Below are 26,291 nucleotides of genomic sequence, written 5' to 3'. Positions count from 1 at the left end.
ACTCATTTAATAAGATCCTTTTAAAAGAAATGAGTTGTGTTTATTCTTTTGCTATTGTAAGCTAAGTTACAATGAATGACTCGATACATATGTCATTTTGTTCATACGTAGATGTATCTATAGGATCTTCCTAGAAATAGGAGTTTTGGGTCCAAGAGTAAATGCATTAACAATCTACTTGAGTTTTGAATTCATCTCTGTGTCTTCAGGATCCGGCTCCCATGGTACATGGACTCTTTACTCAGTAAGTGCTTTACTTTATGGAGAAATATTGGGGAGGCACTTTCTCTGGGTTTCTGGCCAGTTTGCCCTGTTGGAATGTCAAACCTATCTCAAGGCTGTAATAAATCCTCTAAGATATGCCCAGTATAAGGCATCTATTCCATTAGAGATAACTTTCTATGAAAAGGACTTGGGATATTTTTATAACTAGACCCATACAAACACATCATTTAGCTCTGGAAGAAAAAATACATCTTCAAAAACCAATGAATGCACCACTTTATTTGGCTCTGATGGCTAACGTCCTGTGAGTCAGAGTTTTGTCCTCCCTCTTTCTTCCTTTCTCTCTCCCACCTCAATTTTATTTCTTTCCAAATGTTAAAAAAAGTCATCCTATAGCCCATGATGTAAACACCACCTGTTATGACTAATCCCCTCTGGTCTCTCCCGGTTTCAGCTCCCCACTGCAGCTGAAGCAGTCAAAAGCAGTGCCCCAGTGCTGGATTAACTACTACCAACCACTGTCGTCGTCGCCTTAGACAAACTTAGCCCTCATGAGCCTTCTCTTACTCATTTGTAGAAGGAGGAAATGGGGCATTAACAGTTGTAAAGTATCTTCCACACCTAAGGTTTATGATTTAAAGGATTAATTTCTCAACATACTGATTTTGTTTGATCCCTGTTGAGTTTTGTTTTGATTTGACATTTCATAATTCACTAGCTCCTACTTCCATTTAAATTTAGGGTTCAGTTTTGCTACTTGTCTGTATACATGGTAGGTTTTGCATTATTTGATAGTGGAAATAGCATGGGTTTTGTAACTTAACAGGGTGGGTTTGAACCCTGGCTCTGTAATTTACCAGCTTGGTGATCCTGGAAAAGGTATTTGACTTTTCTGTGCTGGTTTTCCCATCTGTAAAATAGGACAGTAAAGTAGTTACCTCATGAGGTGTAAGGATAAATGGGGAAAAAAACCACTTGGAAGTATTCAGTGCCAGGCCTCACGAAATTCAGTGAGTGAGTGACATCGTGTACTGCTGAGCAGTGACGTAGGGGAAGGGAGTATAACGGCCAGGCTTTTCCATTACTCTTTACCCATAAGCAACTGCACAAATTTTAAAAATTTGGAACATGTCACACATAGAATGAACTAAACACTTTTATATGGTTTTAATAATAATAAAATGAAAACTCATAAACTTAGCACTCAAATCAGGAAAAAGAGCGCTATCAGCCTCTTATAAGCCCCAGAAAATTCATCCCAAGAGCATTGCCCTGCCTTTCTGTCCAGAGGTAACTTCTGCTGCCTCGATTTATTAAAGAGGCTCGGCATGGTGACCACACAACACAGGGCACAGACGATGTGTTGCAGAACCGTGCACCTGACACCTGTGTAATCGTGTTAGCCAGTGTCCCCTAGTACATTCAATAAAAAGGAAAGAATAGTTTTGTTACCAGCTAGTAGATGCAGATGATAGGATGGTGGTGACCAGGAGAACAATGTGGTGGTTAGAGGGAAGGGAGGGGGGAAGATGAGGAAGGTCAGGGGGTCAAATACATGATGACAGAAGGAGACTAGACTTTGGGTGGTGAACACACACTGCAACATACTGATAATATATTATAGAATTGCACGCTTGAAACTCAATATAATGTTATTAACCAATGTCACCCCGATAAATTTAATTTAATAAAAAATAGTCATGTTACCTTTGTATATTTCCATGAACAAATACTACTTAGTTTTGAAAAACTGAAAAGCAAGCATAAACCTGGATATGTAAGATATAGTACCACTATTAGTGTCACTATTAGGTGAAGATTCCCAGGAGATGATAATCTAAACAGGATCTCAGGATGAAACCTGGCTCCATCTTTCCCAAGAACACATAGTCCATTCTGCAGAGGTCAGTGGACAAGGTCATGGGTGAGTCATGGGACTCAGAGGACAGCTACTGGGATAGCTGACAGACCCATGATCTGGACTATGTCTATAGTGGATGTCTGGCAGGGTCCTCTCCAGCTGTCAAGAGGACCCTGCTGTGTTAAAGCAGTGACGTGAATGGAGTGTCCTCAGCTGATTCAGATAGCAGAGCAAAAAAAAGATTCCTCGCCCACTGGCTAGACAAGCCAAAGTACAGATAATGTGGGATAGGCTCACCCTTTCATTCTATCTTCAGTTAAAAAGAAGAGTACAGAGGGAGTCAGAATCTTGGTGATAACAGGCGTTAAAATTATTCTGTTCCAGTCTATGCAGAATATAGCTCTTACCTAAGGTCGTTCTGACCCTAGTTCTTTGTATCTCTCTACTTTTTACCTGTGTCTCTATGTCTCTGCAAGCTTATAGAACCATCTCTTTGTCTTGGGTTTTTGTTTTTGTTTAATTGTTGTTCAATTACAGTTGTCTGCATTTTCTCCCCACCCCAGCCAAACCCACCTCCCTCCCCCGCCTCTACCCTCCCCCTGGGTTTTGGTCTCTTGTCCTTTATAGTTGTCTCAGGGTTTGAAATTGCACAGTGCTGTGCCTGCGTCTGCGTCTGTGTCCATCCCTTGTGCTGTGTATTCGGTAGGCCCTTTCCATCCAGCAGCTCATGTCCCTGAATCCCAAGAAATTTTCTAGAAAGTTTGTATTGCTGATTTCCTCCCATCGGCTTTCTCTGTCCTTTTTTTCCCCTAGGTCTTCTATTACTCAAAAGCCAGACTTTGTGAAGTCCTAATTTTTTTTACTTTTTTCACTCCTACTTTCCATTTCTTTGTCCTTTTTCTCTATATTTTAGAGAATTTCCTCAAAAGCCTTCTATTGACTTTCTGTTGAGGATTTTATTTCTAATGCGGTTTTAATTAATAAAAATTTTTCCCTCTAAATATTTATATTTTAGAGCACCATCTTATTTCCTGATAGTACTATCATCTCCCTGAGTAAATTAGTGATAGGGTTTTTTTTTTCTATTGCATGATTTCTGATTCTTTCAAGTCATTTTTATGTATTTGTTTTGGTTTCTGTCTTCTATACTGAAATCACCTGACAGCTTGTTCACTCACATACTGTCTATAGGCCTGGACTTTAGGTGGGTTTTAGCTGGAACACTGATGCCTGGCCTTTTCATTGTCTGTTTGGCTTCCTCGCAGCATGGCGACTGGATTCCAAGGGTGAGCATCCCCAGATAGACAGGCAAGCAGAAGTTTTATTGCCTTTCATACCTACTTATACAGCATCACTTCTGCAACTTTTATTAGCAGGGAGCCACTATGTCTGGCCCATATTCAAAGGTAGAAGAATTAGACTCCGTCTTTAATAAGAGGAATATCAAAGAATTTATGGACATATTTTAAAACCATATAACGTGGATGTAAAATGTACATTCAGGAAGAGAAGCCAGGTCGTTGATGCTTCAGAATTTTTTTCTGATACCCTGTTTTTCTGATACAAAAAGGTGTAACTAAAATCAGGTGCACAGACGGTAGGTGCATGTTAAGTTCCCACGCTTCTGCAGTCTGTTATAGGTCATTACATAGTTCACCCCAACAGGTAATTTTTTAACTTTTTTGATTGGTTTGTAAGTCCTGCCTGTTTTGTTCCATAGCTATAGAGGTGAAAGTTAGAAATGATTAAACCTACTTTTGTTATTTTTTATTTTCATAGGAAAACACTATTTGAAAAGCAAGCATTTTCTTAGAGCATCATTACATTAAGCTGCTCTGAGTAGACACATCCATAAAGCACCATTTCCCTGAGGTGACCCTTGAAGTTGTCTGGAACCTTGGGAATGACTGGTTTGGGCCATTTTTTTCCTTTTACAACGTCAGAACTGAGGCCTCAGGAGTTCCAGTGACTGGTCTGAGGCTATGAAAGTTAGTAACCTGTCCAGCAGTAAGGACCCAGTACCTTATTTCCAAGGCTGGTGCTTTCTTCAGATGAGATGGGGCGCATTCAGGTTGGTATGGCTGTAGACTGGTGCTTTTATTCATTACTTATTTAATTATAAATTATTTGAGATGAAATTTAGGGCATAGCATTTTGCAAGAGTATGTCAACAGCAGCAAACCTTTCCTATCAGCATTTCCTTTCCAGCAGTAGGGGGATTAGGAACAGAGGCCCAGGTTCCTCTTCCTGAACACCCGTCTGACATAGAGACTTTCGTTTTCCTCTGATGCTGCTGTTGTCACCTCTTCTGGCCAGCCAGGAGCAGTATTCAGGCTCCTAATCATGTGGCCAGTTTCAAATGTCAGTCTTCATTTTGGTGGCTACAGTATGGAGAGCTATGTATTAACTAGTTTTCAACTAGAGTCAGCCTATAATATAGTGCCTTCAAAACACTGAGCTGGCAAATTTGCTTGATAATCTCAGACCCTTATACATAGTTGTATTATGATCTTCACATTTTTAAAAATATACTGCCAGGCCCCACCATCACTTTACTCTTCTTGCACTGGCTCCAAATGTTTTACTTAGTGTTTCTAAGCAACCAACTAAAATTGGCAACACTATATTAAAAGAGAAGGGAAATGATTACTGCTTATCATTTTAGCACAGAGCGTTCCCATGTATTGGCTGAATGAAACCTAAATGACAGGTTTTCACTGACAAATATATTTTGGCCTTTTTCAGTGTGTTACAATATTCTATATTGCAGAAAAAGCTGCATATGGTAGAACAAAGATTTGCCTGTTCTATTTATAATATTACTTTGAGATTTAATTAATCTCTCACCACCACAGTTATTGATTTTCTCTTTTGAATTAGATTTTAATAACCATCTGGAAGAACAAGCTGAAAGCCTGTCTCTGGAAACAATGCCTTGATATTCAGGAACATAGAGCAGCTGTGAGCTGTTATTCTTCCTTTCTTAATAGCTGAATGTCACATCCTGTAGTTTGGCTTTCATTCAGTAATATGAGCAAAGGATTCTGCTTTATTTTTGACTCAAGTTCCATTAACGTAGTACGTTAACATTTTACGTTACTCTTCAGTCCAAGTTACCTTCTGAACTAAAAATAAATTCCATCTGGCCCTCTGGTTCTAACCTCACCCGGAATCCTCTTGGCTGTGGCATTACTATTTCTCCTGTATAAGAACTTCACCACTCTAAGGCTTTGCCAAAATCCAGTTCTCTTCCTAATTAGATTTCACTCTTCCACCTCAGCATGGTATTAATAAAAATGAGTGGGTATGAAAAGGTGCATATATGCTCTGTGAGTGAATAAGTTAATTTATATTTGAATGAGTCTGTTTGTATCTAATCGTGGGTGTTTCTAGCCAGGTTGGGAAAGGTGTGTGTGGGAAGGGATGGGAAAGGATAAGTCTGCTGAAGAGGAAGAGAAAGTGTAGAGGAGCCTCAAAAGATCTTTGTAACAGGACTGGTTGGTGTTGGAGAAAGGAGACTATCATCTATTTCTTTCCCGTTAATAAAGATTTTCAAACACATTCATAAGAAATCATTTGTTGAAATAGCTAATTAAGCTGAACCGTCCAATTTGTGCTTAAAGTACAAATTACTAAAAATCAGGCATTTCCATGTTTAATAAAGGCATAAAAACCAATTATAGAACTGAATTAAAGAAATTTAATTATCTGTTTTATATTGTCAGCTCATTGCTGTCTCCTAAAACTGATGAACAGTGAATCTCAGTGTGACCCACACACTAGCAGCATCCCACCATCTGGGAACATGTGAGAAATGTAAAGGCTGGGGTCCCAGCCCAGCTCTACCGAATCATAAACTTTGGGGGAGGGCCTAGCAATCTGTTTTAACAAGCTCTCCAGGTGATTCTGTTACAGAGTTTGAAAACAATTGCTGTTGAATATAAGAAATTGGCATCTCTGTACTATCTTCTAATCTGTACTATCTTCTAATATGAAATTTACTTTAATATGTACCCTAACACCAATGAAATGTATTAGTCTATTGAAGTCAGTGATAGACCCTAAGGATAGACGCTTGACTTGGAGAGTGTATAAGAAGGGAAGGAAGACCCTGACAGTTACGTTACTGCTGTGATGATTGATAGAGGTATGTTTGCTTACTTGACAATACATCCTGATTACATTAGAGTAGAATTAAATTCTGGATATGTACATTTCATTATTGTAGAATTTAGAATCCATAAGGTATTAATCTAGTCTATTGGTTTGGAAGTATTAATACTTGAGGGAATATAATAACCAATGCAATAAAATGCTTAGAGGATTTGGGGCTCAGCACAATGAGAGGACAGGAATTAGTGAACTGGAATATAGAGCAATGGAAATTACCCAGTCTGAACAATGGAGAGAAAGTAGTTTGGAAAGAAAAAATGAATTGCTTGGAGACCCATGGGGCTATAACAAAAGATGTTACATTCTTGTCTTTGCAATCTTCGAAGGAGAGGAAAGAGAGAGTAGTGTGAAAAGGTACTCTCAGAAATGACTGCAAGCTTCCTGCATTTGTCCAAGAGACATAAACCTATAGGTTCAAGAAGCTGAGCAAACCCCATACAGCATAAACCCAAAGAAATCCTTGTCAGGACATATAATTAAATCTCTGAAAACTAAAGACAAAAAAAAATGTTGAAAAACAGCCAGAGAAATATGACACCTTATCTTAAACGGAAAAACCATTCGAATAACAGCAGATTTCTCATCAATAACCATGGATGCCAAAAGGAAGTGGCTGAAAGAACTGCCAACCTAGAATCCTGTACCTGGCAAAAATATTTTTCAGGCATGGAGGGGATATCAAGACATTCTTGATGCGAGAAAAGTAAGAATTGGTTGCCAATACACCTATGCTAAAAGAATGCATTTAGAGGTTCTCTAAACAGGAAGGAAACAGTAAAAGAAGGAACTTTGAAACATCAAGAAAGATCAAGATAAGCACAAAATAGGTAAATACTATAGGCTTTCCTTTTCCTTTCATGTTTTCTAAGTGATGGTTAACCATGGAAACAACATAACACTGCTGTGGTTCTACATGTTTGTAAAGAAAATACTTAACATGGTTCTAAACAGAGAACAGTAAAGAGATATAAAAGGAGGTATGATTTCAACCGGTAAAATGATGACACCAATAGACTATGACAAGTTATGTGTATATAATGTAGTATGTGGAGCAGCTTTTCAGAAACACTGCAGATAAATCAAAATGGAATTCTGAAGTGTTCACATAACCCACAGGAAGGCAGGAGAAGTAAGAGAAAATGAAAATGAAAGACTTGAGGCCCAACAACTCAATAATTACATACAAGTGGTCTGAAAGGATAAGCGGGACAAATCACCAAAACCATGAGGTCTCCATGGCGTTAGCTCTGGGCAGGTATAAGCAGAAGGGAGCATCTGAGAACAGCAGAACTGCAGAATGAGCAGCAGGCATGCGTTGGAGAGCTCAGGAGGCCGGTCTAACAACAAAGACAGACCCTGGAAGGGTTCTGCCAAGAGCGGATGAACACAGAGGACCCATGCTAAATCGTAAGGGAGCTTGCGAATTCTCAAAACCGACTAACTAGAGCCCTCCCCCAGGCCAGGGCCCCATAGTGAGATTAAATTTGATTAATTTGAGCAGCACTGGGACAGTAGAGACTAAGGAATGAGGACACCTGAGTTAGAAGTGGAACAGGGAAGCAGGGTCTGGAAATCTCAAAATGCAAGCTACCATGTTTATGGGCTCCACATAAAAAAAAAACAGAAAGGGGGGCTACACTTCCTTCTACAAGTTTGGAAAAAGTAATTTCAAATAATATTGGCAACAGAAAAGGAGCAAAATCAAATTCTGTAATTTTTAATTACAAAATTTATTGTAATAAAAGAGGAAATAAGAAACAGCAACAGCCCCTTGAACAATGCCCGCACATCAGAAACAGCCAAAAAATAGATAAAGTCCTATTTCAAGAGGGGCTAAAATTCATTAAGAAAACATGGCACTTGAAAGAACACAGAATTGTAAAAACTGAGAAATGAGGTGACAATAAAAGAATTAGAAATATGTTAAAAAGTAAATTAGGAACACAAAAGTAAACAAACATAAATGCTTTAAAGGAACTAGATGAAAAGGATGAAATGTTTAAAAAGTAGGAAGAAATGAAGAAAGAGATAAAAAGCATTTGAGGAAATTAAAACTGAGACAGGCAGAGCCTGTCCGACACACGGGTAGTTGGAGCACGGAGGGCTGGTAGCCCTATTTCTTGACTAATAATGGTTTCAGAGGGGTTTGCCTTGTAATAATTCACCAAGCCACACATTTCTTTTATGAGATTTTAATATATTTTTATTTTATAATTAAAAGGTTATGAAGTACAACAAAAATACAATGAACTGGCAAATATTTTCAAAAATTAAAAAATGAATCAAAGTTTCATGCAAATTGAGAAAAAATTCGTGAAAATGCTAAAACTCCCATAAAGATTTGCTGAGAATGCAAATAAGTGCTTTGGGCATATTCAAAGAGCTGATGAACATTAAAGACGTTGAACCTCACTGAAATATTCCCTGAAAGACAGCTTTGGGGAAAAAGAAAGGGTAAGAAAGTCTGTATTACATCTGTGGATAACTTTCACTATAAGGTACAGCCTAGTGTCTGTTGTGGGAGAAGTCGGGGTGCGGGGAGCAGACCTTCCTTCAAGTGCCCTTCCCTGTGGTAGGTTTTTCTTTCACAGGACCCCAAGGTGAATGCAATACAAAATAATATTTTTGGGTTTTGCTCATGTTGAGTTCACCTGGCATTTTATAATTGGGAAAAATTTTATGATTCATTAAATCAAATGCTTTTTTTTATACTTCACAGCAAAAGACCCACCACCAGTTTGCCTTGATGTTAGACAAAAACAGCGTATCTCTACAGATGATGCAGGATCGTCCGAAATGAAGGCCCCCGGTCCTCCAGAACCTGCCCTTCCTACCCAGCCCAAAACTATGAAGGACTTTCAGTAAGTTTCAGCTCACTGTTACATAAAGGCGTGTAGTCATCGCATGGCAGTACTTTATATAATGTAATATTTTCTGTGAGAAATTGAATTTGTGGGTCATTAGAAGGTAGTGGCCAAGCGTAAAGACACGAAAGAATAGCTGTCTCAAGTGGAAGGTGAAAATAAATGTATAAATAACAGGTATGGGGTAGATAATGTTACAGCAAAAGAAACATTAAATAAGACAGTATGAGTCAAAACAGGGAAAGCAGGAGATAAAGGTAGTGCTAAAATTATAGCATGTCTCCTTTTTAAAAAGTAAGACTTCATCTGTGTGACACATAAACTGTGACAGCTATGTCACTACTAAAAAAGAATCCAGCTGGGTCTTTGAAGGACCAAGGCATAATGAGAAAATAGAGACAGAATGTAAATAAGATCTCTGGAGAAGTTTGGCTCTGAAGGGAAGGAAACAGTGTGAATTTTAAGGAGCATGTCAAGAAAGAACTTTTTAAAAAGCAAGTAAATGGGAAACTTGAAACTGAATTAATATCCTAATCTAATTAAGAATTATAAATCCATAAACCATGTTTACATTAACTGGAACATATTTCTGAATTCAGCGTCAGTATTTCAAACTGCATGTTTGATGACATTTATTTTTGAAGAAGTAATGCTATTTTATCTAAATAATATTTCCTTCCATTAAGGTTAGTGTATGTTTTTATTTTAGGGAAGATGTAGAAAAAGCTAAATCATCAGGAGATTGGAAAGCAGTACATGATTTTTACCTAACAACATTTGATTCTTTCCCAGAACTAAATGCTGCATTTAAGGTAAAAATACATAAACACATTTTTTATTTTTAATTTTGCCCAGTACTTTTTCTGCCCAATACTGACTTCAGCAACTGTTTAAAAGTATATGTGTGTATTACTTTATGAAATTACTTGTATCACAAATAAGTATTACTTAAGTGATATCTCAAAGATAGATTTTATTTGTACTAAATATTAATGTTTAACTCCATTATTTCAGTTTTAAAAGAATGTTATTAAAATAATTCTTATACATTCATTTTTAGTTTTAGCAATTTTGCTCTAAAAGTTCTTTTTTATCATCACACTAAAAAATACTAGAAATTATGAAGGACCAGGTTCATATATTACTAAGAACAGTCCTCAAAATGTTATATACACTTAATTCTTTAACTGAATTTGCAGAGAGATGCCACCACCTCACTTAATACCATTGAAGACTCTGGGATTAATGCTAAATTTGTGAATGCTGTATATGATGCCTTACTTAATACTGTAAGTATGATTTATGAACACAAGCAAATAGTATCATTCTTTGTCTCATGTATTTCAAAAACAGCTACACAGATGCTATAAAAATCATACAAATATTGTAAAAATCATTCTGATGCAATTTTATAGTAAATTTAGTTAGAATTCTCAGAAAATTAGATTGTTTTTATTTTTATAACTAAATGAGAGTTAAGTAGAAAACACATTTATGTCCAGTCCTTGTTTAGGAAGACTTGCTAAAGTAAAATTATGCTTTACTTAAGCAAAAGGAAGTCAGTTATTTGACTGTATTGGCATTGCACTGACTCTAAAGATGAGTGTTTGTCAAACTTTATCGTGTATCAGAATCACAGGAAGGGCTTCTTAAAATACAGAGTTCCAGATTCAGAATGTCCGGCATAGAGGCCAAGAATCTGTGTTCCTAATGAGCCCCCAGGATATGTTGTGCTCCTGATCCAGGGACCTCATTTTGAGAGCTCCACTGCTAGAGACCAGTTTGTACGTCATTTCAATCCATGTGCATGGCGTTGCCCTCCAACTACTTAAATCTTACTTAATTTCTCTTGGTGCTTTGTACTTCTCTGAGTACAGGTTTGACATATCTTGTTACATATATTTCTAAGTACTTGATTATTTTTGTACTGCTATTGTAATGTCATTTTCTAATTGTAATTAGTATATGGAAATACTTTCATATATTTATCTTTATTTCCCTTGCTAAATTCATTCATTAATTCTTATAGTACATCATGGGATTTATTTGGAATTTCTATATAGACAACCATGTTGTTTGTGGTAAATGAGAGTTTTATCTCTTTCCAATCCTCAAATGTATATATGTACATATGTATGTTTATAAGTATTTGCCTTATTGCACTGGGTAGAATCTGTTGTACAATTTTGAATAAAGTAAATAATAGCACAAACATCTTTGCTTATTCCTGATCTCAGTACTTCACTATTAAATATATGAAATGGTAGTTAATAACCTTTGTCATCAGAGAAATAAAGATAATATTATACATCCATTCAGAATTAGTAAAAAAAAAAAAAATGTTAAGAACCTTGCCAGAGGAGTTCCAGCCAAGATGGAGGTAGAGGTAGAAACGCTTCGCTTCTTCGCACAACCAAAAGAAGGATAACAACCAATTTAAAAACAGTAAACAACCAGAAGTACCAGAAAATCAAACTGCATGGAACTCTGACAACCAAGGAGTTAAAGAAACATTCACCTAGGCCAGTAGAAGGGGCAGAGACAGGAGACAGGCAGCAAGCAGAGAGACTGCGCAGCAAGGCGGTGAACTAAACAGGCAGGGCAGGGCTGGCTGAATGGGAAACTAAAGACTGAAAGCTAGCTGTAAAATACTGTGGGGGTTGCCACAGTGGGAGAAACTGCCGGTCTCACAGGAGAATTTGTTGGAAAGTGGGGCTAGAGCGGAGCAAGTGAGTGGCATTGTTCCCCCCTCACCCCTTCTCACAGACAGCGACACAGTGCAGCAAAGAGGGTTGCCCTATCCTGGTGAATACCTAAGGCCCCGCCCTCTTACAACTTAACAGGTGTGCTGAGGAAAGAAATATGGTCCAAATGAAAGAACAGAACAAAACTCCAGAAAAAGAGCTAAGTGATAAGGAGCCAGACAACCTATCTCATGCAAAGTTCTAAACACTGGTAATCAGGGTGCTCAAAGAACTGATTGAGCTCAGTCACAAAATGAAGGAAGAAATGAAGGCTACCTACCCAAAGTGAAATAAAGAAAAATATACAGGGAACCAATAGTGAAAGGAAGGAAACTGGGACTCAAATCAATGATTTGGACCAGAAGGAATAAATAAATTTTTAACCAGAACAGAATGAAGGAACAAGAATTCAAAAAAATGAGGAGGGGCTTGGGAACCTCTGGGACAACTTTAAATGTTCCAACATCTGAATCATAGGGGTGCCAGAAGGAGAAGAGGAAGAGCAAGCAATTGAAAATTTATTTGAAAAAATAATGAAGGAGAACTTCCCCAATCTGGCAAAGGAAAAGACTTCTAGGAAGTACACAAAGTTCAAAGAGTCCCAAAGAAGTTGGACCCAAGGAAGAACACACCAAGACACATCATTAAGTTTCCCAAAATTAAATATAAAGAGAGAATCCTAAAAGCAGCAAGAGGAAAGGAGACAGTTACCTACAAAGGAGTTCTCATAAGACTATCAGCTGATTTCTCAAAAGAAACCTTACAGGCAAGAAGGGGCTGGAAAGAAGTATTTGAAGTCATGAAAGGCAAGGACCTCCACCAAGATTACTCTATCCAACAAAGCTATCATTTAGAATGGAAGGGCAGATAAAGTACTTCCCCAAAAAGGTCAAGTTAAAGGAGTTCATCATCACCAAGCCCTCATTATATGGAATGTTAAAGGGCCTTATGTAAGAAATAGAAGATCAAAAACTATGAACAGTAAAATGATGACAACCTTATAATTATCAACAACTGAACCTAAAAACCAAAAACTAAGCAAACAACTAGAATAGGAACAGAATCACAGAAATGGAGATCACATGGAGGGTTTTCAGTGGGGAAGAATGGGGGGGAAGGTACAGGGAATAAGAAGCATAATTGGTAGGTGTAAAATAGACAGGAGGAGGCTAAGAATGGTATAGGAAACAGCGAAACCAAAGAACTTATATGTACAACCCATGGACGTGAACTAAGGTGGGGGATAGGAGGGAATGCTGGAGGGTTGGGTGTCCAGGGTAGAGGGGAGATAAAGGGGAGAAAAAAATTGGAACAACTGTAATAGCATAATCAATCAAATATACTTTTTTAAAAAGGGGGAGGGGAAGAACCTTACCAGAATTAGCAATATTGTGAATCAACTAGAATTTTCGTAGCCTGATTAGTTAGTATCAACTGGAGCAATCACTTTGGAAAACTGCTTGCATTGTTGCTAACACTTAGCATATGCATTCTTGCGGCCCAAAAGTTCCACTCCTGGGACGCTTCTCTGACTTCTGACTTGGAATGATGTTAATGTTTTATAGGCACCACAAAACTAAAAATCTACAACGTGAGGGGAAAATGTTGTACAAACAGAAAAAAAAACCTATCTATACTTCACATGAATACTATAGCCACACTTTAAAAAAAAAAGAAAACTAAGCCAAGTAACTTTTATACACAGTATTTTATATATCTTCGGTCTAAACATTTTTAAAAATCTGTAAATGAATCTTCAGTTTTTCTTAGTTTTTGGTATTAAGGCATAAGGATGGGATTTTAATAGGTGGACATGCATGGGTGGGGGGCGGTATTTTCTAACCCTGTTCGCTGTAAGGGCCTAGAAGCAATAACACCAGTACAGAGTGAGCACTTGAGCATACAAGGTTTCTAAACGCCATTCCTCACAGAAAGGAATAAGAGCTCCCTAGAGAAATGGCTAATTCCGGGACTGAGGGAAAATGAACACATCTAGTTTTTACCGTTAAAATGATGTTGGCTGTGGGTTTTTTGTAGATGTTCTTTATCACATTTAGGAAATCCCCCTGTATTCCTAGTTTTTCTTTATCATGAATGGGTTTTAGATTTTGTCAAATAGTTATGCATCCATTGATATGATTATATGATTTTTCTTCTTTGGCCTACTGATGTAATGGATTACATTAATTATTTTCAAATGTTGAGCCACCAGCCTTGCATCCATGGAATAAATACCACTTGGTCATGGTGTATAATTGTTTTTATACCTTGTTGGATTTGATTTACTAATACTCTGTTGAGGATTTTCACATCTGTGTTCAGGAGAGATATTGATCTGTTATTTGTTTCTTGTAATAGTATCTTTGGATTGTTGTTAGGATAATGTTGACCTCATAGAATGAGTTAGGAAATATTCTGTCTGCTTCTGTTTTTTGGAAGAAATTGTAAAGAATTGGTATCCTTCCTATCTTAAATTTTCAGTAAAACCCACCAGTAAAATCTCCTGGGCCTGATGTTTTCTGTTTTGGAAGGTTATTAATTATTGATTTAGTTCCTGTAATAGGAACACCTATTCAAATTATCTATTTCTCCCTGTGTGAGTTTTGGGAGATTGTATCTACCAAAGACTTGGTCCATTTTATCTAGATTTTCAAATTTTGGGCATGGAGTTGTGCATAATAGTTCTTTGTTGCTCTTTTAATGTCCATGGGATCAGTAGTGATGATCCTGCTTTCATTTATGATACTAGTAATTAACTGTCTTTTATCTTCCTTTCTTGATTAGCCTGGCTAGAGGTTTATCAACTTTATTAACTGTTTCCAAAAACCAGCATTTGGTTTCATTGATTTTTCTCTATCAGTTTCCTGTTTTCAATTTTATTGATTTCTGCTCTAACCTTTATTATGTATTTTCTTCTGCTTGCTTTGGATTTGCTTTCTTGTTTTAATTTCCTAAAGTTGAAAGCTTAAATTGATGATTTTAGATCTTTTTTTGTAAAATATTTATTCACTGCGTTTGCTGTATTTCTGTAAGTTGTGTTTTCACTTTTTACACAGCTAAACATAGGTTTACAATATGATCCACCAGTCACACCCTAGTTATTTACCCAAATGATTTGAAAACTTAGGTCCACCAAAAACCTGCACACAAATTTTATAGCAGTCTTATTCAGAACTGCCAAAAATTGGAAGCAACCCAGATATCCATCAGTAGGTGAATGGATAAACAATCTTTAAAAAGTCACATAAGTAGCTAATCCTGATTGTCTTATGATTTTCTTTTGCCTACAGCCTCAAGACATTCAGAAGACAGTATTAAAGGGGATCATTAACAGCCTGTTACGAGAATGGAAAGGGTAATTTTAGCTAGTCAATATAAGTGGTTAATTTATACATCTCATGCATGTTTAATACATATGTATGTATTTTATTCTGACTCAGTGTTAGTTGTAATAAAAACATAGATGAGAAAGAAGTTACAAACCATGTTTTACGAAGTTTTTTAAATTAGATTTGTGACTTCTCAGGAGAATCCATAAGTGGGCTTCAGAGGATCTCTGGATTCTTTAAAATTGTGCATAAAATTTGTTGTGTACAGATATGTGTTATAGAGATATGGCATGGGTAGTTACATGTAACCTAGGATGAAATAACATAGGCATTCAATTTAGCCTTGGACTTCCTGGTAGACAGAGCAAAAATTCTTTCTTTTTTTTAAAAAATCCTCACCTGAGGATATGTTTATGATTTTAGAGAGATAGGAAGGGGGAGAGAGAAAGAGAAACATCGATGTGAGAGAGAAACATCGATTGGTGCCTTCCATCCACACCGTGACCTGGGACCAAATTTGCAGCCTTTTGGTATGTGGGATGGTGCTCCAACCAGCTGAGCCACCTGGCCAGGGCCAGAGCAAATTTTTTTATTTCTAATATAAGGAAGTATAAGTTTAGCTACTGGGATGTTTTTTTCTTGGAACTAAATATTGAGTCATCATATAAGGAGAGATGGGCCATGCAACTGATAATCTTTTGAATTGTGAATTTGTAGAAAACGAAAATATACTTTTAGAAGTACTTATTATTTAAATTGATATTATTTAAACTGCACTACAATTGAAATAATAGCTTCTATTAAAGCCATATGAATACCATTAAATTATAATTCAAATGTTTATATTAAGCTAGTTTAAAAATATTACCAAACTAGAATAATGTCAACTGTATCCTATATATTTTAATAACATTGTTCTGATGTTCAAAGAAACTCCAGATTACAGAAAATGTTAAAAAGTCAGAGTAGAATAAAAAAGGAAAAATGTTTACATTCTGCAGATTTTTGTCTAGTCACCTTTTAAAATAATTGAAATCATAACATAAAATTTCATGTGATTTTTTAACTTAAACAGTATTTTTCCTAATTTATCATCCCAGTAATATATCTGCATTTTCCTTGAATTGTATATTTCTGGTTGAACAAATAGAAATGAAGAGAGAAGTGTAGACTGTGAAGAGAATTCTTAGGGGAATGAGGAAGGCTGGTGGTCTGAAACCACTGGGATCTCAGGCCCCTCTAACAGGCAAACCCGCAAAGCTCCCTTTCTCTGCTCTTCAAAAGAGTGTCTAGGACAGATGAAAATGATAATTTGATGTGACTTATGTATCAGAGGAGCATGTGGTCTTTACCTAAAAATCTTGTTTTATTTTGGATTTATTTTAACAACGACAAGATCTAGTTTATTGACTGTTATGGTCTAGGCACCTTCCTAACAATTTTACATGTATTTCTCATTGAATCTTTACTATAGTATTGTGAAGTAGGTAAAATGATTATTTTCATTTTACACTTGAGAAAACTAATTTATAGAGAAGTTAAGTAAATTGCCAAAGTTAACCCAGTAAGTGCCTCAGTCAGGCACTTAGATCCCAGGTAGCTTGGCAGTGTCTGTGATCTTAACCACAATTTCTATACTCAGAGTTGTGTACTGTACTGAAATGCTAGTGCATGGGACAGAAGATTGGAAATTGTAAAGGCACAGCTACTAAATGGAAAAAAGTAGGACTCTCCTATCACTGGGAATTTCAATATTTATGAATTGCCTTGAGCATTTTAAAATATTTTCAAATATAATTTCTAAAACAAAACATTAGTCCCATTGAGAAAATAGTCTGGAAATTATGTAGACTATTATAGACAGAAATAGTTTAGATTTGGTTTAAACTTAAATAATTTAAATCACTATGCAATTCAGGCAATTCTTCCACACAGAAACATTACTAATTAAAAACGTTTATATATAGAAATACATACATATTTTTCTAATTTTATATATGTAACATTTATATTTCAGATTGTGTAGCTTTATACTTTGTAAAGGTCATCTAGTATATTTTGGACAGTGATTATGTTTTCATATTTGTTTTAAAAAAGACGAAAGATGTACATTCTGAAGAGAAACCAGAGTATCATATTTGTTTTGTAACTATAAGAGAAACATAGATCATTACTTGGTCATTTTATTTTCTTAAGGGGAATTCAAGGAGATACTTGGAGGTGAACCATTTTTTTCCCCAACATTTAATTTTGAAAAATTTCAAACTACAGCAAGTTAAAGAAAATGAAAATTCATTCACCCTTCACCTGGATTCACGAGTTGTTAATTTTTGCTTTTGTTTTCCCTCCCTCTGTGTGTAATGTTCTTAAAGTAAATGAAAGACGTCATAACACTTCGCCCCTAATTACTTCAGCACGTGTTTCCTAATAACGTTTTTTCTCTGTAGCCATCATACCATATCACACCAAACACATTGAATATTCAGTTAATAATAAATACTCTTTAAAATGTAGGCCACATTTCTATTTCCCCAGTTTTCTCAAAGCTGTTCTTTATTATCTGGGTTTTATTTTTCAATCCAGGATCCAGTCAAGGATGATTAATTTCATCTGGTTATCATACAGGTGAACCATCTGTAATGCAAGAAGTTACTTCCGAGCATTTGCGAGTGTATTTATAGCTCTCGAGCGGGCCAGTAACGCTCATCAGCTTTGGGAATAACGCAACCTAGCTCAAATGTGGAAATGTGATCATCCAAATTTACGTGGAAAAATCAAAATTTAGTTATTTTTCAGAGGTATTCAAAATACGATTTTCAAAATTTTTTTTTTAATTTTTATTTTTTGAGAAGGAAAGGGAGGAAGAAAGAGAGGGGGAGAAACATCAATGTGAGAGAGAAACATCAATCAGTTGCCTCTCACAGGAGCCCCAACTGGGGACCGAACCCACAAGGCAGGCATGTGCCCTGACGCAGAATCCACCTGGCAGACTTTCAGTTTGCAGGACGATGCCCAACCAGGCCACACCAGTCAAGGCCAAAATATGATTCTTTTAATTAGAAATATACTAGATGTATTCAAAGTGTGATTTCATTTGCAGACTAGATATATTCAAAGGGTGATTTGATTTGCAGGCATTTCTACATCTGTCACTTCAGTATAGACCTAGAAACACAAGCATATTTCTTTTTTCAATGCACAAATATTTTTGAGATCTCAGTTATCCTTTATTAAAACAAAATCATAAGTATTCTAAAATTGTTAATTGTTTTTCAGACTCTTAACTGCTTCCAGAATTAGTCATGATATTTACCTCATAAAATGAAATCGCCTACTCAGTTTTTAGGTATTTTCAGAACCAGCCTAAAGTAGGCAGAGAGGAACCTATATTCTCAGCATATTATGGATATGTCACTGTCTCAATAGTAACGCATATTAATTTACGTCTCGTTTTTGCCTTTTATCAATTCAATTCTCACAGAAACATTTATTGATCATTTTTTTATTATATACTGTAACCTCTAATCAATTATGCTTCTTTTCCAGTCCACGAACAAAAGATGATCTTAGAGCATATTTTATACTTTTACAGGTAAGAAAGCAAAGATTTAGTTGTCTAATCAGATCTCAATCTATGCATGTAAAGGTGACATGATATCAATTATTAAGTATTATTGAGCAACATTACTGATACTTTTTAGGATATAGTTACTTGTAACCAGAGAATTGAAGCCATAATGGGTAAACAGATGAGCATCTTGCCTCTCTGCTGTGGTATTCAGGAACAAACAGAAAGGAAGGATAGCTTCCTCCTTCAGTCAATCTCCTTTCTTGTAATTAGAATTAACGGGCTTGAAAACGTTCTTGTATTGAATATTTTCTAAGTAGTAGGTTTCCAACTTTTCTGTATTTTCAATAAATGCTTAAGTTAGAATATGAATGGAAAAATCAAAATGGTTGTTTATATTTGTGAAAGCAAAGGTGATGAACTTTTTCTTCTTGAGAGCCACAGATTCATAGATAGAAAAAATAAGTTAAGGTCTAGACAAATGAAAAGCAATCTTTAGTTCTTATTGTCTTTTTAAGAAAGAATTTTATTATTACTATAGCTAACATACTACATTTGTGTCATTCTTCACAATTTACGAAAGATGTTCATATTATATAATATTATCTCATTTAAAGAAAATAAAAAATACTAAATAAGATACAGTGTTTAGTTCAATATTGTGTCCAATAAAAGGAAACATGCAGGGTAGGGATAGAGAAGGAGGGAGGGAAGAAAAAAGTAAAGTGGGGGGAAACGGAAAATAGACAAGAGGTAGTGAGAGATGTAAGGAGGGCAAATAGAGAGGCGGAGAAAGGCAAGATTAGAGAAAAATACTGTAATATATATGTAGCGATAGCCGCACTAGAAAGCGACCCGCAGCTCAGGTGTTTGAGTACTGAATGCTGGCAGTGAGCTCTGCTCTCTCAGACACAGATCTGTCCTAATTCCAAAGCCCTGGCTCTTCCCACTCGACCACCGTCGACATCCAAGTCTCCGTTGGTAGTTAAATAATTAAACAAGTAGATGATTGTTTTAAAGGATTTCACCTAGTTTTTCGGAACCTCAACTTTAGTTTTCTGAACTTACCACTTAGCTCATTAAATTCAGTGTTTTTCCTTTCACTTGTTAACAAAATGTTAACACGATTACCTTTAATATCTTTTTCAGAATCCTCAGTTTAATAACACATCTACGTATGTCATCTGTGCTCACTTGCTGCGACAGATAGCTGCCTTAGTGGAAGCTGACCATCATTTCTTAGTTCACTGGTTTGAAAAGTAAATCATTCTGTGATATTAAGAACTTTTATAACCTTACAGTTTTAAGTTTGATGTTAGTAAAATATACAAAATGTGTTTAGAAATGATACTCATACTTCACAGTGCCTCAAAAGGCACTTCTAAGCATATATTTTAGTACTACATAGAGGATAATTAAAAATCTGTTTCTAATGTAAGTAACCGTTTTGCTTGTGCAAGCTATTCTTGAGCTTTCTGTCCACTGCTTTTGCTTTTACGTGTTCCTATCACTGGTTTTTCATCTATTTCAAAGATGGTGACTGCATTCGTTCAGACATTAGTATTTTAATTTTTGTCATCTTATTTCCTCTCTGCATGTCAATAAGAATTTCACTGTTACCGCTCGGGGCCTTTTCCTTCCCCAGAGCATCATTGTAAGGTGTCAGTCAGCTATCAATATCAATTTATAAAGGTGCTATACTTTTATCATAGAACTATACTCACATTAACAATTACCTTTCTCTGCAATTGGTAAACATTAAAGCGGCAAAATATTTTCAAAATTTAACTTAAAAATACAGTCGATTCTCATTATTCACAATAGTACGTTCTATAAAATTACTGCAAACAGGAAAGTAGTGAATACTGAACTATTGCTCCTAAAAGAAATGAGAGTGAGGCTCCTATGAGCTTTAGGTCACCATTTTCATCAACTAACACAAAACCTTGTTTTATTTGTGTTTCTATTTAAAGACATCTTATTTAATATGTTGTTTCATTAACACTGCATTCATAGCCAACAGCACTATAATTCATATCTGAATGATTTTATCTAATACAAGTACATTTTCTGTATGGCATATGACAATCTTCTTACACTTAGGAAGACTAGGCAAAACTTATTTTGGGCGCTATTTTAAAACAACAAAATCACAAAGGAAAAGCGCAAAAACTGAAAACATGATTCTAAGAAAGAAAAAACACAAACTAAGTGGATTGCTTAAAAGGCCACCTGCGTACAGCACAAGGCTGAGACGGGAGGCCGAGCGCTGGGACGGGGGTCAGAGCACTGCCTCCTTCAAGTTCAGCTGGGAATGTGCACGTTGGGCAGCCACAGTTTCTCGCCATTCTTTGCACATCCACAAATGGCCACAAAAGTGCTGCGGTTACTGATTTGGGGGTTACGATTAATTTTAGCAAGTAGGTAAATTTGCAGATACAGAGTTTGCAAGTGGTAGGCTTGACTGAATGTGGAAAGCCTTAAAAATGAAATGTTTTTACTAACTTTATAGTAATGTTAATGTTTATTTCTTATTCAATTAAGAAACAATATTCCAGGTAAGATTTTCCATCTTTTCAAATGTTTGGCAATTTAAGAAATAGAATTTGGGGGAATATTCCAAAAGTTGATACACATAGAATGTACTTTTACCTAACGAATATATTGCCAGAATAGACAATGTGAATTTTGATTGGAATTATTTCAAAATCTTTACCAGATTATCCCAGAAGAGATTCAAACAATTGGTTGAAAGGTTGCTGCAATTCATTTCTTTACGACTATTTCCCGCAAAGCCCGAAGAATTCCCACCTATAACGAAATGTTCCTGGTGGATCCCATCAGCATCTAAAGTGTTGGCTTTACTTAGTAGGTTTTATTTTATCCTCTTTACTTTCCTTTTGTTAAATATTAGAGGCATTTCCGTGAAGATCTCAAAGTACTATAGAGGCATTTTTACATTTTAAGCCATTTCTTTGACGGGAAGAGCTGTAATTTATTTTGTTTTGATGATGGAGTTCATGGTTCATTAATGAGCATGAAAAAGCTTTATGTTTCTTATGGGGCAGTATTCTGTGCTGTAGCTATCAACTGCCTATAACCTGCTGAGTAGTGGAAGACAAGAACGTCCATGAATTCCGCAGGGGTCCTGAGGGGGGAACACACTCGCGGGAGGACAGGACAACCAGAGAGCCACCTGCACACTCACTCCCTTTACTATGCTGGTATCATCTCCACCACAAGTGCTTGTGGACAAAACGAGAAATTGTTGGCCCCATTTTGACCGCAATTATAAAACTGCCTTTTCCATTTGGAGCTACAGTTGCTTAAAAGAGGGATAGATAAAGGCTACCTGGTAGACATGAAAATGTTATTATTAGAGTGAATCCTGCCCATGTTGGAAAGATCATTATGTTAGCATTTATCTTTTCAGATACTGCCAACAATTTGGTTCACCCTCCCCTTATTCCTTATACTGATTTCTATAATTCCACACTGGATCACATTGATCTCATGGAAGAGTACCACACCTGGCAGAGCTTTGGAAATTCTCACAGGTACAGTCAGATGCTCATTTGACCACTCACCTAAATGAAATACTATTTAAAATAATGCCTGGGTTTTAAGTTTGTATAAATAAATTTAAATATAACCATACCTCTCTATATAAACTTATAGTTTAAATAGTCAGCCTTGAAATACTGTATTTGTTAAGGCATTTTCTTTTTCTATTACATTTAGAATTCATATGCATGTTAATTTGTTTTCGGTTTGATTAATAACATCCTTTTAAAGGTACTATGTTAATATGCAGTTTCTTATGGCTTCTTAGTCTATATGCTATTGTCCAGGACAGGGATTAACAAACTTTTTCTGTAGAGTAATACATGGTAAATATTTTTGGCTCTTTTGGCTCTCTGTTGCAGCACAAAAATAGCCTTAGGTGACATATAAATGAATGGGTGTATCTGTGTCCTAACAAACTTCAATTACAAACACAGGTGGCAGGCCATGTTTGTCCCAGGGGCCGTCGTTTGCGGTGCCTGACCTAACACAGTGATCACACGCATGTGCACATACATACGTACACTCACTCCCTTTCTCCCTTATTCTGCAGAAAGAATGGTTGAGCTGTACATACTGCATTTAAAAAATGCATATTAGAGAAAGGTCTTTACCACAGATGATCACCATAGTATAGTAGATTTGCAAAACACCTGACCAAATCTGTACTACCCTGCGCCTGAGATCCACACTTACTGTTTGGGTTAAACCAGCAAGACTACCCCAAACGTCATTTATTCCCAGACCGTGGGATACCCTGGAGAGTTCATGGAGACTGAGAGATACGGTATGGATGTAAGTAACCTCCCAACCCCAGAGTTGCTCATAAATTGCTCCAAGCTTCCAGGGACCCTTTCTACCAGAATCAGCCTCAAAGATAAAATGGCCTTCTGGACATGCCTCAGTCCACATAAACATCCAGAACTGAATACGAATTCCATTTCTGGGGCCTTCAGTCCGTCTGATGGATATTTTCTTGGAAAAGTTTATTTTACACAGGTGCTTTTTTCTCCCACTTTAATATAACTGTAATGTTGTAGACAAGAACCCAAAACAACAAGAGTTACTGTGCATTTTTCAATGACAGCGTTTAACAGAGCTCCTCTCCCCACTGTGCCATGGCACTGTGCCAAGAATGAATTAGAGTTTTGACCCTGTGATCCCTCCAGCCCTTGGAAAGCCAGCCTGGACCTGGAGGGAGACCTGGAGCCTTAGGGCCAGTCGCCTCTGGCCGTGAGCAGCCTCATCCGTTAATCTCAGTGTGTCGGACACAAGTATTGTTTTCCTGTACGCCCCGACTGGGGAGAGGTCTCAGTGTACACAGTACTAATTCCATTGCCCTCATATTACTAAGTCCATTGCACTTCTTTTCATTTAGGAATTCTTAGCACTTAGTGACTCAAAATTATTACACGTTAGGACTGAACAGCTCTGTTGTTTTGTTTTTAAATAATTTCAATCCATGGGTAAAGCTGTTTTGTTTCCAGTTCACACTAGCACCACCTCCTTTTCCCCGTAGTGCCTTCACAGCTCCCAGTGGTCACAGATGCCGCCCAGCTGCACTCGGGGGGTCCCAGTGAAAACTGCTGGATGTGTCGCAGCTCGTCTGACAGGAGTCTTAACTCCTGAAGTGTCACTGCTGCCATCCTATTTCTTTCCAAATGCATTTCTCTCTGTGTAGCTTGTGGCTTTTTCATAACGTACCATGAGCTCTGACCCAGGAAAGTTACAACCTTTGATCACAGTATTGTATCTTTACAAATACATCTCATTGCATATTTACTACACCATTAAGTATAGTACTAACAACAACATACTTATTTTTTTAAGATTTTATATATTTATTTTTAGAGAGAGGGGAAGGGAGGGAGAAAGAGTGGGAGAGAAACATCAGTGTGGTTGCCTCTCACATGGCCCTGACTGGGGACCTGGCCTGCAACCCAGGTGTGTGCCCTGACTGGGGATCAAGCTGGTGACCCTTTGATTCGCAGCCCGTGCTCAATCCACTGAGCTACACCAGCCAGGGCTCTCTGACTTTTATTTTATCGGTTTAAATTTATTTCTTTGCTTTTTATAGTTATTGTAAGAGTTCCTTATTTCTGAAGCTCACGCATCAGAAATATTCATGTACTAATGGATTCTTCCATTAATTTCTGTACTTGAACTTTCTCTCCTAATCCTCCCTCACCAACACTTCTGCCTCTTGGTCTGGTGCTGGCCATATTTTTCACAGGTAATAACGTGCAGGTGACTAGAAAAAAAAAGGAAATTATTTGTATAAACAATATGAGTGATTAGCAGATATTTCAGAACATTAGATGTAGCCTTTTCTAGAAAATAAAGGTACTGCACACCCATTAATGATACATACTTCACAGGGTGTGGTATTAAAAGAAATGATGTACATAAGCTCATTTTGTAAATGGTGAGACACAATTCAGAAGTAATGTTTTATACTGTTAGAAGGGGTACCTTAGATTCCCATAGTATAATTTTGCTAAAAATACACAATTTTGCTTTTTCTGTTTTCACTTGTTGGGCAGGTTTTCCTTCTGTCAGTACCCATTCGTTATTTCTATAGCTGCAAAAAAAATCATTATTCAGAGAGACTCAGAACAACAGATGATAAGCATCGCAAGGGTAAGCCAGCTACATAAACATATTTATGCTGACTATGAACAATATAGTAAATAATTTAATGGATAAATCAAATGTTTTGTGAATCGTTGTAGCATAATTAGGAAATGTTAAAAGTAAAATTCACACTCTGTTCCCTAAGAAAGCACTTAAACCTATGTATGGTACAGGAAAAAGATACCCCTCATCAACTTCTCCTTCTGTTGTAAATATAGGAGGAAGAGTAAATGCCTCTCGTGGGCCCAAGTACGGGGAGCTTGTTGGACATCACTTTGTAGGTCCCATGTTCCGGCTTCAGTAGCTAGCAGCGCACTCACTGGCGCAGGCTCCAGCGAGGGCAGGGAGTGTCCTTAAGAGCAAAGCCCTCAAGCCACTGAAACGTTTTCTTGGTTTTATGAGAATCAAGTAGAAACAACCCCAAAGTTAGAAGATGTAATAAACTGTATAATCTTGGAAAACTGAGGAATATGTCCAAAGAAGATAAAAGATACTTTATTGCTGCTTAGGACACCAAAGTGCGCAGTCCCATGGAAACCGGGCCGCAGTTGGGCTGGCTTTGGGCAGGTTGCGGAGCAGGCCTGTGCTCAATCCACTGAGCTACACCAGCCAGGGCTCTTTGAGGACTTTTTAATCCAGGGAAACAAACAAATGTCACTCACGGTGAGATCAGGTGAATAGGAAGGGTAGGCACGGGCAAATATGGTAAAAAACGGCTGTACACCCACTCAGCGCGGTGTGGGCAGGTGTGTCATAAACCACCCATCACGAAATGGGCAAACGTGTTGAGTCTTCAACGACAATTCATGGAAGCCCAACGCAGCCTCCTACAACAACATCAGCTGCCACACTGACACAGATGGGTTCCTAGAACACTCACTCAGCAGGGGAAGCCTGTACTACAAGGGGCCCGTCCTCCAGAAGATAATTCCAGTTTTTGTTGGCAGGGGTCCCCCCTCATAATCTAAAGTTGCAAAAGAGATCCTTAAAGTAACTTCCTCATCAGACTATATCTAAAATTCTACCATTGTTAGGTTACTTCTTTCATTTGAAGCACTTTTTATTAAATATGAGTTTCCGATAGGAGGAATAGCCACTAAGCCTTGTCTTCCATTACCATCCGAGTATAAATGTGTGTTGGCCATTTCCAGTGTGATGGCTTCCCAGGAGGCAGACTGGGACAGAGGACAGGAAAGGGTAGGAAAACAGGCCTATGACACAGAATACTATCCTGGAAATACATATCTGAGCATGAAAGAAGACCCAGAGAAGAAAAAAAAGCTGTTGAAAGCCTTTAGACTTGGCTATTAGAGAAATGAAGAAGAGCTC

The 26,291-nt window shown here is 37.1% G+C and overlaps 1 protein-coding gene across 4 annotated transcripts in view; it reads left to right on the top strand.

Annotated features, from left to right (window-relative positions):
* The window catches only part of HECTD2 (HECT domain E3 ubiquitin protein ligase 2), a 64,020-nt gene that overhangs the window by 18,542 nt on the left and 19,187 nt on the right, over positions 1-26,291 (top strand). For 2 of the 4 annotated variants that reach the window (XR_011651107.1, XM_053922915.1), the window contains exons 3-11: positions 8,979-9,120; positions 9,833-9,935; positions 10,323-10,412; positions 15,158-15,222; positions 18,743-18,788; positions 19,914-20,023; positions 21,484-21,632; positions 22,198-22,321; positions 24,872-24,968. Coding sequence is in view for 2 of the 4 variants with exons in the window: in XM_053922915.1 (XP_053778890.1) it covers positions 8,979-9,120; positions 9,833-9,935; positions 10,323-10,412; positions 15,158-15,222; positions 18,743-18,788; positions 19,914-20,023; positions 21,484-21,632; positions 22,198-22,321; positions 24,872-24,968 (926 nt within the window). In the remaining 2 variants the exon portion in view is untranslated. Of the gene's footprint in view, positions 1-121; positions 245-8,480; positions 8,714-8,978; positions 9,121-9,832; positions 9,936-10,322; positions 10,413-15,157; positions 15,223-18,742; positions 18,789-19,913; positions 20,024-21,483; positions 21,633-22,197; positions 22,322-24,871; positions 24,969-26,291 lie in introns of those variants that run through there. The other 2 variants (XM_045197771.2, XR_008426699.1) reach the window with 2 other exon arrangements.

Source organism: Desmodus rotundus, chromosome 4 (assembly GCF_022682495.2).
Source record: "Desmodus rotundus isolate HL8 chromosome 4, HLdesRot8A.1, whole genome shotgun sequence".
In the NCBI taxonomy this organism is placed as follows: Eukaryota; Metazoa; Chordata; class Mammalia; order Chiroptera; family Phyllostomidae; genus Desmodus; species Desmodus rotundus.
Note: the sequence above shows the minus strand (reverse complement) of the source record. Positions and strands in the feature narration are given on the sequence as shown.